At 38.8% G+C, this 16,842-nt stretch overlaps 3 protein-coding genes across 3 annotated transcripts; all 3 read left to right on the top strand.

The window, feature by feature from the left end:
* Positions 1-1,478: 1,478 nt before the first annotated feature.
* LOC109870634 (gamma-crystallin M3-like) lies at positions 1,479-2,474 on the top strand. The gene is made up of 3 exons (XM_020461201.2): positions 1,479-1,604; positions 1,798-2,046; positions 2,143-2,474. Exons 1-3 carry the CDS (start codon positions 1,500-1,502, stop codon positions 2,422-2,424), a joined length of 636 nt encoding a protein of 211 aa, XP_020316790.1. The 5' UTR covers positions 1,479-1,499; the 3' UTR covers positions 2,425-2,474.
* Positions 2,475-6,987: 4,513 nt separating this feature from the next.
* Positions 6,988-8,061, top strand: LOC109871113 (gamma-crystallin M3-like). Its single transcript, XM_031805532.1, has 3 exons — positions 6,988-7,076; positions 7,274-7,516; positions 7,645-8,061. Exons 1-3 carry the CDS (start codon positions 7,065-7,067, stop codon positions 7,948-7,950), a joined length of 561 nt encoding a protein of 186 aa, XP_031661392.1. The 5' UTR covers positions 6,988-7,064; the 3' UTR covers positions 7,951-8,061.
* A 4,382-nt stretch (positions 8,062-12,443) lies between these two features.
* Positions 12,444-13,397, top strand: LOC109886820 (gamma-crystallin M3-like). Its single transcript, XM_020478391.2, has 3 exons — positions 12,444-12,558; positions 12,703-12,945; positions 13,068-13,397. The coding sequence occupies exons 1-3, from the start codon at positions 12,547-12,549 to the stop codon at positions 13,347-13,349; spliced, it is 537 nt and encodes a 178-aa protein (XP_020333980.2). The 5' UTR covers positions 12,444-12,546; the 3' UTR covers positions 13,350-13,397.
* The last annotated feature ends 3,445 nt before the right edge of the window (positions 13,398-16,842 follow it).

Raw genomic sequence — 16,842 nt, forward strand, 5'->3', positions numbered from 1 at the left:
TAGCAGCTACTCTTCATGGGGTCCATTACTTCCTGCCAAGGTCACAGCTACTCTTCCTGGGGTCCATTACTTCCTGCCAAGGCAGCAGCTACTCTTCCTGGGGTCCATTACTTCCTGCCAAGGCAGCAGCTACTCTTCCTGGGGTCCATTACTTCCTGCCAAGGCAGCAACTACTCTTCCTGGGGTCCATTACTTCCTGCCAAGGCAGCAACTACTCTTCCTGGGGTCCATTACTTCCTTCCAAGGCAGCAACTACTCTTCCTGGGGTCCATTACTTCCTGCCAAGGCAGCAATTACTCTTCCTGGGGTCCATTACTTCCTGCCAAGGCAGCAACTACTCTTCCTGGGGTCCATTACTTCCTGCCAAGGCAGCAACTACTCTTCCTGGGGTCCAGCAACATTATGGCAGTTAAATACAATTACAAATATTACATGGCATTACATTTCGTAGAACTTTTGACAACACATTAAGTGTGTTCCCCCCCCCCCCAGGCCTAGGACTAAAGTACAATATTCCCTAGTCTAAGCTAAATCACTTGGAGTCAATAGTAATGTGTTGAATGCAAGCATTATGTAATATTTTTAAAATGATTCAGTTCAAGAGACAGAGTTATGGTATTTCCTCAAATACCATCAACATAAGCAGGATTGGGAAGACTTTGTGAACGGATTTAATGAAGATCGCTTGGTATCCCATCCTCCCCTAGTGCCATTATTGGCACCAAAGGAATTACAAATATTTCCATTTGATTCTATTTTGTTTTGTGCTTTTCTGACTTATTATGACGTTCCCGAGGTTTGATATGACTATTTTTACACAAAATTATTGAAAAACATAAGAATTAGATGAAACATTACAACAAAGTAGGTCGAAGAAAAAAAAAATATATATATAAAATAACACTTAAACACCTATTTAATCTTTAAATGATTTCTGGTACCATCCCCAGGGTCCATATACTTCCCCTTCACTCCCCCTTGAAGAATGTGTTTGTTTCATATGATTTGCGTATTGATGTGTATAGTGCAATTGATGTGTATATAAATTCATATTATTTATTAAATAAATTCTTATTTTCAATGACGGCCTAGGAACAGTGGATTAACTGCCTGTTCTTTTTCAGCTCAGGGATTTGAACTTGCAACCTTTCGGTTACTAGTCCAATGCTCTAACCACTAGGCTACCCTGCCGCCCCAGTGCAATTGATGTGTATATAGATATATATAGTGTAATTGATGTTTATAGAAGTGTTGGGCAGGTCGTCACTGTAAATAAGAATTTGTTCTTAATTGACGAACCTGTATAAATAAAGGTAAAAACAAAAAAAAGACAGAACAGTCGATACATTCGCTGCCCCCATTTACCTGTTCCCCATAGCAGCGGGTTTCAGTTGGCACTGCCCCAGATGCACACAATCTGGAATAATAACCATTTACAGACTGATTTAACAAACTTTACAGCACGCTATGCTGTGTTGCTGAGTTAGGCATTAAAAACAATGGACCATAGATCATTTAGCAATCAAGTTGAGTATAAAAGTGACAGGGGAGGATCAGTGAGCAAAGTACCAGTGTTGTCAGTGATAGGAGACGTCATGGGCAAGGTAGGATAACTATATATATTGTGGACTTCCATAGGTAGGTCAAAGACGCTGACACAAGCAATTCAATGCGTTATTAAGTAAAAATCATGTCAATTCTAAAATACAGAAATGTGAGTGAACACACCTAGATCGAGTTCACATTTATGTATGTGATCGTATTTTAATAACTTTATAAAAAAACATAACTTCCTAGATCATCTTCTACGAGGACAAGAACTTCCAGGGTAGTTCCTATGAGGCCAGCAATGATTGCCCTGAGCTGACCTCCCACCTGAGCAGGTGCAACTCCTGCAGGGTTGAGAACGGCTGCTTTATGGTCTACGAGCACCCCAACTTCATGGGACACCAGATGCTGGTCAGAAGAGGGGAGTACCCCGACAACCAGCGGCTGATGGGCATGAGCCAGAGCGACTGCATCAGGTCTAGTCGTATGATCCCCATGGTAAGAAGAACTAACGTGTCATGGTTCAATTCAGTGTGTTGTTTATTTCATTTACCACACATGGATAAGAAATTCCAATCAAATTCCCCAAAACAGCACAAAGGAAACTTCAGGATGAGGATCTACGAGAAGGAGAACTTCGGAGGTCAGATGCATGAGATGATGGACGACTGTGACTCCATCCAGGGGCGCTACGGTATGTCAGACTGCCAGTCCTGCAACGTGATGGACGGCCACTGGCTGATGTACGAGCAGCCCCACTTCAGAGGCAGAATGATCTACCTGAGGCCTGGAGAATACAGGAGCCTGAGGGATATGGGTTTGGGCCCCGTGGACATGAGAATCGGCTCCATCAGACGTATCATAGACTCCTGTTAAACCCCCATCAAACTCCACCTAATCCTAATAAATATATGCTTTTATCTGTTGTAAGACTTTTGCTCTTTTACTCCCTTCACAACACGTGTTCAGTATTGTACTTGTCAAATAGTGTAGACTTCCTGTAGGAGCCTTAAATCAATAGATACTGCATTAAGACTTCCCTTTCAACCAGATCTCGCATACTTGAGATGTACAATTCATATTTATTTTTTAAAAGGATTGTACTCTAGGTTTGAGAGATGTTCTGGTTAGGGTTCCATCCCGAGAATAAATCCCTTTTTCTCCCAGGTAACCCGGTATTTCCCGCCAAAACCAGAAATGTAATTCTAAAGCTTTAGAAAGCATTATAAATCATATGTCTAGATTTGATTAGAGATTTAATCAGCATGAACATTCAGATCTGATGGTATCTAAACCTGATGTGCCATATATTAAATACATTATTATGAGCCCTACTAACAACATGTAATGAGCCCAAGCTCAAAGAAGCCCAAATGATTGTGCCGTTATCCAATACATATGTGATATAGGCACATTACGCACGACAGAAAAACATAAAAGCCAATAGATGTAGCAAGCTATATATGTTCTCTTGGGTAAATAAATTAAACACGCTTCCGTAGGCTAAACTTTGAGTATCAACTGTATTACTGTACTGTATTATACTGTATTTTATGGACTGGAATTATACACATTCAAACGATGATAAAAGAAAATGCAATACTGGTGCAGCACATATTACCTATGAAGGTACAAGTATTGGCTAGCGAATTTGCATAATAGGGCTTATTTGTCAAATTAGCAGGCTGACGCATATAATACAGTTGAAGTCGGAAGTTTACATACACCTTAGCCAACTACATTTAAACTTGGTTTTTTACAATTCCTGACATTTAATCCTAGGAAAAATTCCGTCTCAGGTCAGTTAAGATCACCACTTTATTTTAAGAATGTGAAATGTCAGAATAACAGGAGAGAATGATTTATTTCAGCTTGTATTTCTTTCATCACATTCCCAGTGGGTCAGAAGTTTACATACATTCAATTAGTATTTGGTAGCATTGCCTTTAAATTGTTTAACCTGGGTCAAACGTTTCAGGTAGCCTTCCACAAGCTTCCCACAATAAGTGGGGTGAATTTTGGCCCATTCATCCTGACAGAACTGGTGTAACTGAGTCAGGTTTGTAGGCCTCCTTGCTCACACACACTTTTTCAGTTCTTGCCACAACATTTCTATGGGATTGAAGTCAGGGCTTTGTGATTGCCACTCCAATACCTTGACTTTGTTGTCCATAAGCCATTTTGCCACAACTTTGGAAGTATGCTTGGGGTCATTGTCCATTTGGAAGACCCATTTTCAGCCAAGCTTTAACTGATGTCTTGAGATGTTGCTTCAATATATCCACCAAATTCTCCTCACTTATTATGCCATCTATTTTGTGAAGTGCACCAGTCCTTCCTGCAGCAAAGCACCCCCACAACATGATGCTGCCACTCCCGGGCTTCACGGATGGGATGGTGTTTTTCGGCTTGCAAGCCTCCCCCTTTTACCTCCAAATATAACAATGGTCATTATGGCCAAACAGTTCTATTTTTGTTTCATCAAACTAGAGGACATTTCTCCAAAAAGTACAATCTTTGTCCCCACGTGCAGTTGCAAACCGTAGTCTTTTTTGTACTTTTGTACCTGTTTCCAGCATCTTCACAAGGTCCTTTGCTGTTGTTCTGGGATTAATTCACACTTTTCGCACCAAAGTACGTTCATCTCAAGGAGACAGAACCCGTCTCCTTCCTGAGCGGTATGACGGCTGCGTGGTCCCATGGTGTTTATACTTGCGTACTATTGTTTGTACAGATGAACGTGGTACCTTCAGGCGTTTGGAAATTACTCCTAAGGATGAACCAGACTTGTGGAAATCTACAATTTATTTTCTGAGGTCTTGGCTGATTTCTTTAGATTTTCCCATGATGTCAAGCAAAGAGGCACTGAGTTTGAAGGTAGTCCTTGAAATACATCCACAGGTACACCTCCAATTGACTCAAATTATGTCAATTAGCCTATCAGAAGCTTCTAAAGCCATGGCATCATTTTCTGGAATTTTCCAAGTTGTTTAAAGGCACAGTCAACTTAGTGTATGTAAACTTCTGACCTACTGGAGTCGTGATACAGTGAATTATAAGTGAAATAATCTGTCTGTGAACAATTGTTGGAAAATGACTTGTGTCATGCACAAAGTAGATGTCCTAACCGACTTGCCAAAACTATAGTTTGTTAACCAGAAATGTGTGAGTGGTTGAAAAACGAGTTTTGATGACTTCAACCTAAGTGTATGTAAACTTCTGACTTCAACTGTACCTTTCATAATATTTCCCCGAATGTTATTAGCCTACCTCCTCTTTCTCTCTCTGTTGTTGCTTCATTCCTTTCTCACTTTCAACAGTTAATTGAAATACGTTTTATTGTCCTTATCTTCATCATTCAAATGACATCCTTGAATAATACAGGACTAGAATTAGATGCAGAAGGCTTTCACTTCTCTTCATGAAGATTGAATGGTTACGGGTCTGAATAAATAACAGCTATATCCTACCGCCATCGTGCGTTTACTCTTCTTTCAAACAACCCCTGAGTTCTAATGGCTGCTGTATTTAACATTCAGCAAACAAATAGGTTGCGTCCCTGTTCAAATTCTTTATTGATATCAGAAATGCAAGACAAAAATGATGTCTAGCAAGCTATTCTAGTCTAGCTTTTCCGTGAAAGAGAGCTCAGCCGTGCACTGATTTAAAGCAATGAAAGATATTCCAGTTATAGGCTGTTCTAAAACTCTGCAGCTGCAATTAAACATCTTTATAATTCAAAAACAAGGTGACCCCCGAATGCCAGATGGAGATGGGTAAATTAGACAAGTATAAGGTCTTTATATTACTATAGCATAGGCTATGCTGCAGCAAATGTAGGCCTACATGTCACAACAACAACAAGTTACCAAGATGAGATGATAGGTCTACACATGCATAGTGAACTGCACTCCATACTGAGATGGCCTGTCTGTTCCCACCCTGAGCGTTGATGATTCATGCAGAGGCGTTAGATTTAGACATGTCATTTAACTGTTCCATTTCACGCTGTTCATATAAATTATTTGTTATTATTTACCGGTTTCAAAGCAGTTATTTATCCCGGGAAAAGGACTGGTTTTGGGCGGTAAATCCCATAACCAGGTTTTTAAGCCTTGAGACAATTGAAACATGGATTGCAGTCAAGAACTGCAATGCTGCTGGGATTTTCATGCTCAACACTTTCCCATGTGTATCAAGAATGCTTTACCACCCAAAGGACATCCAGCCAACTTGACACAACTGTGGGAAGCATCGGATTGAACATGGGCCAGCATCCCTGTGGAACACTTTCGACCCCTTGTAGAGTCCATGTAACAACGAATTGAGGCTGTTCTGAGGGAAAAAGGGAGTGCAACTCAATGTTAGGAAGCTGTTCCTAATGTTTTGTTTCCTCAGTATATGTTGAAGTATTACAACAGAGAAATCAACATGTGGATACAGTATATGGGAAGTTGGACAACAGGTTACTGAAACACCAGACATGTTTTTGTTTGACTCGGTGAGTGTCATATTTTTGTTAACTAACTTTGAAACTAACCCTAACCTTATCCAGTCACTAGCATGCCTGACCAAAAACTTAACCTAACCCTGACCTTAAACTGGAGCTAGAATACGAACAGTTGTCCCGCTTCCCAAATGTTCACATGATGACATTTGAGAGTGAAAATAAAAGATTTGACTTTATTGGAGATAAACATTAGTATGTAATCCAAGAGAGTTAGACTGTGTATGGAATGGACATGTTGCTGTTGTCATGCGATCGCAAATAAGGGAGTCTGACAACGTTACTGCTGGTGTAAATGTCCAATGTTTACTTCCCCATTAGCATTTCATACGTGGTGCATCTTGTGTCACACTTAATGATGTCCCCATACACCCCACTTATAGTGTACTAGTTCCGGTGTAACCCCCGCTCATCTTTATCCCCCTTCTTTTAATTTGAAACAACAACAATGTTCAATGTATCTCACAGGCCATTGTTCAACACCCATCTGTCTTCTTGTTTTGGAATGAACATAGTGGCCATACTTGGGATTGGGCTAGGGTTAGGCCAGAATAATGACAGTGTTAAGTATTTAATAACATATTTCTGAGGAATATGTTTCTGAATGTATTCAACAATAATGAATAAAGACAGACACGAATGTCAAGTTCAATCGCCATATTGCTATAATACCTGATGTAACAACCATATGTTTTTACATACGTAGAGTCAATAATATACACTATATGTATAATATGTTGTCATGAATGTTTAGAATCTTCTGTTTTACTCTTTATATGTTGAACACAATATGGACACAGATGCACCTGCGACAGAAACGCATACAGAGACAGATAATAACCCTTTGAGTCCACACTGAGCAGTAGGCCCTGTGCTGTGTTGTTGAGTCAGGACTTTACACAATGAGAGGCCACAGATTATTTGGGTGTTGGACAGGTATAAAAGTTAGGGCTAACACAGACAGGAATTCAGTGCAGTCACAGTGCAGTCCTGAAGAACAAACGTCATCATGATGGGCAAGGTATGAACCGGAGCATCATTTTCCCTCTGTTTCTTCTGTCTATATGTGATAGACTGTTTGACATCTACAACAATTTCATAATGTCAGACATAGTTTCGGGGTAAATGTAGTTCAAGTTCAATGTTGATTTAGTTCATTATCTATTGTAGGTTCTCTCTTCATGACAGTATTACTCACAGACCCTATGTCATCCCCAGATCATCTTCTACGAGGACAAGAACTTCCAGGGTCGTTCCTATGAGACCAGCTCCGACTGCCCTGAGTTGACCTCCCACCTGAGCAGGTGCCACTCCTGCAGGGTTGAGAGCGGCAACTTCATGGTGTACGATCGCCCCAACTTCATGGGAAACCAGTACTTCATGAGGAGGGGAGAGTACTCTGACTACCAGAGTATGATGGGAATGAGGGAATGCATCAGGTCCTGTCGCATGATCCCCATGGTAGGTTGAACGTTGGTAAATCTATTCTTGAATATAAAGTATGTTTTGATGGTGGTATTCTCATACAAAATGATTTTGTTAATAATTTCACTGATCAATAAAGTAACTATGATCTTTCCTCCTAACAGCACCGTGGAAACTTCAGGATGAGGATCTACGAGAGGGAGAACTTCGGAGGTCAGATGCACGAGATGATGGACGACTGTGACTCCATCCAGGAGCGTTACCGTATGTCAGACTGCCAGTCCTGCAACGTGATGGACGGCCACTGGCTGATGTACGAGCAGCCCCACTTCAGAGGCAGGCAGATGTACATGAGGCCTGGAGAGTACAGGAGCTTCAAGGATATGGGCATGGGAATGGGAGGCATGGGCGGCACGAGTGGCATGAGGTTCATGAGCATGAGGCGTATCATGGACAACATGTCTATGTAAATGCTCCAATGTTTAATGAAAAAATGTATTTCTGTTTGGTCTCTGTGGGACGATTCACGAAAGGTTAAAAAAATTAAAAATAAAACCAAAATCTGAGTTTGAGTGATTTGTTATCAGTGACATGGTGTATTTTCTTTCATTTAAATACCACATAAAAAATAAAAATAAATCATAGCTATCTACTACATACTAATACAAAATATATTGTTATACAAAAAAGCAAAAAATAAAATACGTACAAAGAATAAGAAAATAATATAAAGAGTGAAAAAGGAGCAACATTTTTCTTAAAAATACTTATTCGAGTTTCTGAGACATGGTTACTTAACCTACATTTACAGAAAAAATGTAGTTGAATTTGATTTACTTCAACATAATTACATCTATAACAATTGGTGTATAATTAAAAAACTAAATAAATTTTACAAGCTAGCTAGTTTCATCACCATAAAATAGTTGCTTACAATACTTTTATCAAAATAGTTTGTGAATTGTGACGTGGAAGTCCGTCACTGGCCACGGGCAGCATTTGGTTCATTAACGCACGCACACATTCATCACTCCTCCCTGCTCCGTTATAAGATAAGTTAACAATGTGGGTCGACACACAAATTACCTTCTGTCTTAGTACATACATTTCACACTTGTCAGTGTTCATTTTTAAGATAAGCAATATTTATTATACTTATCTATTGTTCGTTTGTTTGTTCTGTTCCTCTCAATCGCTATCTCTGTGGCTTCCGGGTATGCTGGATAAGGACCCGAGGAAAGAGAATTGGGCTGACTTTGTAGTGCCTGTCCCAAATGGCTCATTAATCTAAATGTGTATATTGAAAGACACTGTCAGTAGTGATGTCATTTTGTAAATGTTATGTTGTGATATTGTTTCATAAACATGTTGCAATGTATATACTTTAGTATGATTGTTTAGTTAAATGGAAAATGTAGGTTTTGTATAGGTAATTGCTTAATTAATTAATTAGTGTTAATTGTTCTGAAGGGAGGGGCTAGCCCTACAAAAGGAGCCTCTGGGTAGCATTGTTTTGGGGTAGCATTGTTTTTAAGCTGGCCCATAAGGTATATGTTTGATGGCAGTACTGTTGTTTTTGTTCTGGAATCACTTTGTGAATAAACACCCTTGCGCAGAACTTTTGCGTCTCAGCCATCTTTTTATTTTGATAGAGGTTAGGTTTTCCAGTATAGCCTTCTGGCCGACTCTACGTGACATGAATAAATGGATTGTCGAGTACTATAGGAAGGCACAAGGACTACCTTAAAGGTGCAATATGCAGAAATCGCATGAAATTTCCTGGTTGCAAAAATTCTAATAGTTTGCCTAATTTTAGTTTTTTTGACAGTGTTGAAAATCATTATTCAATCTAAACCACTGTGAAATATATTTTCTAATGATTTTCAGCTGTTTGAATGCTGGTGTACGCAAAAATGAAACTTAATAGGAAGCATAGAAACAGCACATATAGAACAGATCTACCGCTTCTTAGACTTGCTTTCAATCAAAATTAAAGATCTATAAGTCACACAAATTGCATTTATAGCTCTTGCTAAGAAGCTATGTTTGTTTCTTTTTGACCATTTTAATTGAAAACAATCACATGAAGTTACTTAATTGTTACCTAGAAATGATTTGATATTGGGATAAAAATAGCTGCATTGGACCTTTAATGAAGGCAAATAATTAGACATGTAATATGTCCTGAAGATTTTAACAGTTGCCTGTTAAAAAAAACTTTTGCATGTTTTGTGTTAAACTCTCCGCGGTTACACCAGCAGTGGTGAAATTGGGAGGGGGTACGTGGAAGTGGAAATTCACAAAGTGAAAATCTCTGTTATTAGTTGTTACTGGCTGATAAGATGTCAAACAATCTTACCATAAAAATATTAACTGTTTCAACTTTAAAAGATTAGTTACCAGACTTAAATAAAATGTTATGTTGTCTATTATTCATTTTTTTCCAATCTCAACTTGATTTCCTGATTTGACATCACTTTTGATAGCATTTCAACAAAGCAGTGTATTACGTATCTATATTTCAAAGTTACCCTGCTGCCTTTATGTTAAGAAAAGTTGTTCAAGTAGCTGATGCAAAGAAAAATGTTAAGTTGCCAACAACGGAGCGGTTATGTACAGTAGCTTCAACTTCAACAAAATATACCATTATTAATCCTCAAATCAGACAATACATACAATTTTCCAACACCACCAAGTGCATAAATCTTCACCACTTACAGTGCATTTGGAAAGTAATTCAGAAACCTTGACTTCTTCCACATTTTGTTACGTTAGAGCCTTATTCTAAAATTGAATAAATCGTTTTTTCCCCTCATCAATCTGCACACAATACCCCATAATGACATCACAATACCCCATAATGACAAAGCAAAAACTGTTTTTTTATATATTATTTTGCAAAATTATTAAAAAAAAGAATAAACTGAAATATCACATGTACACAGGGGCGCATCTTTGATTTAAGAAGTGTGGGGGGGGGGGGGGGGGGGGGGGGGGACATATTATATATACATACAGAAATTGCTCTTTGCTAAGAATTAATTTTTGTTTCATTTTGACCATTTTAATTGAAAACAATCACAGTAAGGTACTTAATTGTTACCCAGAAATGATTTGACATTGAGATAGAAATGGCTGCATTGGGCCTCCTTAAGAGTCTATTGACGCACCCGAGAGTAACATAATTTAAAAAATCCCCAACAAAAGACGTTTTCGTTCGAAGACCGATTTTAGGGAAGTCTCATGGTCTGACTAACATCGCTGTAGCTCGACCACCTTCCACCATAGATGCAGAAGGCCGACATAGGAAAATGCTGAGGATTAAAACTGATGGATTTTGATGGGGATTTTTTAAATCATGTTACTCTTCATCCCATTCATCCCTCCCAACGGCTTAAACTTTTAGAGGTTGAAGCAAATATAGTATAATGATTAGGCAATAACAAAAACCAAAGGCCAGAATAAAACATCCTAAAGCAAGGTTTCCAAGACTACAGAATATGTTACAGTGTTCTACGAGGGCTTAATCCTAATTTAACGCCTTAGCTTCGACTTTCACAAAAGTCATACACTGAATTGGAGTTTTGAGTTATAGATTGAGGTATGCAAGCAGAATTCAAGTTATCATTCTGCCCCAGGAAATTATGTATAGTGGTCCTGTATGACTCATTTGGTAGGAGCATGTCCATAGCAACGTCAGGGTCGTGGGTTCAACTGCTCCTGGGGTCACCCATGTGAAAATGCATTCTTTCACTGATGAAAGTCACTTTGGACAGAAGTGTCTGCTGAATAGCAAATACCATGTTATAATTGATATGAACACTGCAGTGATACATATGGGGAATTACACCTTGAATACAGAGAAAATGAGGCAGTGAACTATAGGGAAGATTATATGTCAACTTTTATGGTTGAATGAGGGAAATATATAAATAATACATTTATAATCAATTATAAATGTTCTGGCAATTTCATTTTCTTTAAGAGTGACTATTTAACGACACTGTAATATGTATCTATTAATATCATATCCATCAAACTATGTGATTGTTATCTATTTTCTTAACTCATTTGTTTGCATCTATACACAGTAGTTAACTGGCATGTGAAACCAAAATGAAAGCTGTTGGTATAGATTTATATTATTTTTATTTTTATCTATAGCATTAAATACCTGGTGTGTTTTATCTATAGCATTAAATACCTGGTGTGTTTTATCTATAGCATTAAATACCTGGTGTGTTTTATCTATAGCATTAAATACCTGGTGTGTTTTATCTATAGCATTAAATACCTGGTGTGTTTTATCTATAGCATTAAATACCTGGTGTGTTTTATCTATAGCATTAAATACCTGGTGTGTTTTATCTATAGCATTAAATACCTGGTGTGTTTTATCTATAGCATTAAATACCTGGTGTGTTTTATCTATAGCATTAAATACCTGGTGTGTTTTATCTATAGCATTAAATACCTGGTGTGTTTTATCTATAGCATTAAATACCTGGTGTGTTTTATCTATAGCATTAAATACCTGGTGTGTTTTATCTATAGCATTAAATACCTGGTGTGTTTTATCTATAGCATTAAATACCTGGTGTGTTTTATCTATAGCATTAAATACCTGGTGTGTTTTATCTATAGCATTAAATACCTGGTGTGTTTTATCTATAGCATTAAATACCTGGTGTGTTTTATCTATAGCATTAAATACCTGGTGTGTTTTATCTATAGCATTAAATACCTGGTGTGTTTTATCTATAGCATTAAATACCTGGTGTGTTTTGAAATGTGTGAAACAGACCATTGTATACCGCTTTGAAAAGCTCAGTTGTATTGACTTCTAAATGGAAAAACCCATTCTAAAGTCTTCTAGGGACCCAGTCACATGGAAATGTAGGGAAAGCACTTCAGCACTCTACAGGCCTCTATACTGTGTTGCTGGGTCAGGGGTTTACACAATGGGACACACAGATTCTTTGGGTTAGGTCAGGTATAAAAGTAAGTGTTAAAACAGGCAGGACACCAGTGAAGCAGCAGCACAGCTCAAAGAAACAACCGCAACCATGATGGGCAAGGTAGGCAGAGTGTTTCATCCTATCATTTTAAATTGTACGTTTAATGCTTGACTAATGGCTGGTTAAGGAAATCATAATTACAATATCTTTCAAAATATTTATTTGATAATAATATTTCCATGTATTTTATTATTGTGTTTTCAGATCATCTTCTACGAGGACAGGAACTTCCAGGGTCGCTCCTATGAGACCAGCCAGGACTGCCCCGACATGTCCTCCTACCTGAGCAGGTGCCACTCCTGCAGGGTTGAGAGCGGCAACTTCATGGTGTACGATCGCCCCAACTACATGGGAAACCAGTACTTCATGAAGAGGGGAGAGTACTCTGACTACCAGAGTATGATGGGAATGAATGACTGCATCAGGTCCAGCCGCATGATCCCCATGGTTGGTTGAAAATATGTCATCGTAAAATAGAATAATCATGTTATTGAAAATAAAACTCTCCTATTACACAAGTTTAACATAATTTATCTGATCAATGAAACCTGTTTTTTTCCTCCTAACAGCACCGTGGAAATTACAAGATGAGGATCTATGAGAGGGAGAACTTCGGAGGTCAGATGCACGAGATGATGGACGACTGTGACTCCATCCAGGAGCGTTACCGTATGTCCGACTGCCAGTCCTGCAACGTGATGGACGGCCACTGGCTGATGTATGAGCAGCCCCACTTCAGAGGCAGGCAGATGTACATGAGGCCTGGAGAGTACAGGAGCTTCAGGGATATGGGTATGAGTGGAATGAGGTTCATGAGCATGAGGCGTATCATGGACAACATGTCTATGTAAATTCCTCAAATGTATGAAAATTGTTGATTAAATTGTTTTCAAATTCTATAACTGCTAAATTGTCTTCTTTTGTGATTATTACACTCAGAGCACTCCATGTTTAAGCCTTTCACTATTTCACTCCCTACATCTTTAACATTTCAAAGTTTATGTGTACTGTAGACATGAATGTGTACAATAGATGAATGCTGGATGTAAAATAATATCCAGTGATATCTCAGATCTTTACATGCTATTTTGCGATGCACAATTTTAAGGATTTTCAAAGAAACTTTCAAAATCAAAATAACAGACTCATCTAAAACAATGATTATAGAGTGAGAGGAACATTAGCAACAATTAATTTGCATTTGTTTACAAAATCGTATATCTATGAAACCAGTCAAGGTGTAATTACACATATCGCAAACAAGTATAAAAGTTGTAAGTACTATGTATCAATGTGTAGCTACAGTGCCTAGTGAAAGTCTACACATCCCTTGCAAAGCCTAATAATGTAATCCAAAAATATAATTATATTAGATGTTTGTCCTACTGAAGTACACAACCTACTCCACATGTTCAAAGTAATACAAAAATTATAGAATATTTTCCAAATTAATTCCAAATTAATTGTTGTATTTTATTTTGTATTAGGAACATTTTCTATAATTTTTCTTTCATTTTGAAAAAGAGAAGGTTGTGTAGATCGGTAGGAAAAATATAAAATGCATGTATTTAGCTACACATTTAGGTACACATTTATGTACAGTACACATTTAGGTACACATTTAGGTACAGTACACATTTAGGTACACATTTAGGTACAGTACACATTTAGGTGCACATTTAGGTACAATACACATTTACAGTAGGTACAGCACACATTAGGTCCACATGTAGGTACAATACACAGTTAGGTACACATTTAGGTACACATTTAGGTACAGCACACATTAGGTCCACATGTACGTACAATACACAGTTAGGTACACATTTAGGTACAGTACACATTTAGGTACAGTACACATTTAGGTACACATTTAGGTACACAATTAGGTACAGTACACATTTAGGTACACATTTAGGTACACATTTAGGTACAGTACACATTTAGGTACACTTCTATTTTTATTTTATTTATTTCAACTTTATTTAACAAGGTAGGCTAGTTGAGAACAAGTTCTCATTTACAACTGCGACCTGGCCAAGAGAAAGCAAAGCAGTGCAACACAAACAACAACACAGAGTTACACATGGAATAAACAAACATACAGTCAATAATACAATAGAAAAAGTCTATATATATAGTGTGTGCAAATGAGGTAGGATAACGGCAGTAAGGCAATAAATAGGCTAGAGTGGCGAAATAATTACAATATAGCAATTAAACACTGGAATGGTAGATGTGCAGAAGATGAGTGTACAAGTAGAGGTACTGGGGTGCAAAGGAGCAAAATAAATAAAATAGATAACAGTATGGGGATGACGTAGTTGGATGGGCTAATTACAGGTGGGCTATGTACAGGTGCAGTGATCTGTTAGCTGCTCTGACAGCTGGTGCTTAAAGCTAGTGAGGGAGATATTAGTCTCCAGCTTCAGAGATTTTTGCAGTTCGTTCCAGTCATTGGCAGCAGGGAACTGGAAGGAACGGCAGCTGAAGGAGGAATTTTGATTTGGGGGTGACCAGTGAAGTATACCTGCTGGAGCGCGTGCTATGGGTGGGTGCTGCTATGGTGACCAGTGAGATAAGGCAGGACTTTACCTAGCAGAGACTTGTAGATGACCTGGAGCCAGTGGGTTTGGCGACGAATATGAAGCGAGGGCCAGCCAACGAGAGCCAGCCAACGAGAGCATACAGGTCTCAGTGGTGGGAAGTATATGGGACTTTGATGACAAAACGGATGGCACTGTGATAGACTGCATCGAATTGTTGAGTAGAGTGTTGGAGGCTATTTTGTAAATGACATTGCCGAAGTCAAGGATCGGTAGGATGGTAGGATGGTATGTTTGGGAGCATGAGTGAAGGATGCTTTGTTGCCAAATAGGAAGCCGATTCTAGATTTAATTTTGGATTGGAGATGCTTCATCTGAGTCTGGAAGGAGAGTTTACAGTCTAACCAGACACTTAGGTATTTGTAGTTGTAGTCAGAACCGTCCAGAGTAGTGATGCTGGACGGGCGGGCAGGTGTGGGCAGCGATCGGTTGAAAAGCATGCATTCAGTTTTACTTGCATTTAAGAGCAGTTGGAGGCCACGGAAGGAGTGTTGTATGGCATTGAAGCTCGTCTGGAGGTTAGTTAACAGAGTGTCCAAAGAAGGGCCAGAAGTATACAGAATGGTGTCGTCTGCGTAGAGGTGGAACAGAGAGTCACCAGCAGCAAGCGCAACATCATTGATGTATACAGAGAAGAGAGTCGGCCCGAGGATTGAACCATGTGGCACCTCCATAGAGACTGCCAGAGGTCCGGACAACAGGCCCTCTGATTTGACACACTGACCTGTCTGAGAAGTAGTTGGTGAACCAGGCGAGGCAGTCATTTGAGAAACCAAGGCTGTTGAGTCAGCCGATAAGAATGTGGTGATTGACAGCGTCGAAAGCCTTGGCCAGGTTGATGAATACAGCTGCACATTATTGTCTCTTATCGATGGCGGTTAGGATATCGTTTAGGATCTTGAGCGTGGCTGAGGTGCACCCATGACCAGCTCGGAAACCAGATTGCATAGCGGAGAAGGTACGTTGGGATTCGAAATGGTCGGTGATCTGTTTGTTAACTTGACTTTCGAAGACCTTAGAAAGGCATGGTAGGATAGATATAGGTCTGTAGCAGTTTGGGTCTAAAGTGTCTCCTCTTTGAAGAGTTGGATGACCGCGGCAGCTTTCCAATCTTTGGGGATCTCAGACAATACGATAGAGAGGTTGAACAGGCTAGTAATAGGGGTTGCAACAATTTCAGCAGTTAATTTTAAAAAGAGAGGGTCCAGATTGTCTAGCCCAGCTGATTTGTAGGGTCCAGATTTTGCAACTCTTTCAGAACATCAGCTATCTGAATTTGGGTGAAGGAGAAATAGGGGAGGCTTGGGCAAGTTGCTGTTGGTAAACATTTATGTAAAGCACAAATTTAGGTACAGTACACTACATATTTAGGTACAAATGTAGGTACTGTACACAGTAAGGTACATATGTAGGTACACATTTAGGTACACATTGTTACATAGTACTTATTTTCTTCTACTTTTATACTTACTTTTGTAGATATTAGATAAGGAAACAAATGATAATTAATTGTGGCTCACATTCCCCTCACCCTATATTTATTGTTTTCGATAACTGTTACCTTGATTTTGAAAGTTTGTTTATTTGAAAATCCTTGCACTGCAAAATAGCATGGCAGGATCGAGTAATATGTTCTAAATTAAAGATCTGGGATATCACTGGATATTATTTTACATCTAGCCTACAGTACATTAGGCTCCCAAGTGGCGCAGCGGTTTAAGGCAATGCATCTCAATGC

Source organism: Oncorhynchus kisutch, linkage group LG26 (assembly GCF_002021735.2).
Source record: "Oncorhynchus kisutch isolate 150728-3 linkage group LG26, Okis_V2, whole genome shotgun sequence".
Lineage (NCBI taxonomy): Eukaryota > Metazoa > Chordata > Actinopteri > Salmoniformes > Salmonidae > Oncorhynchus > Oncorhynchus kisutch.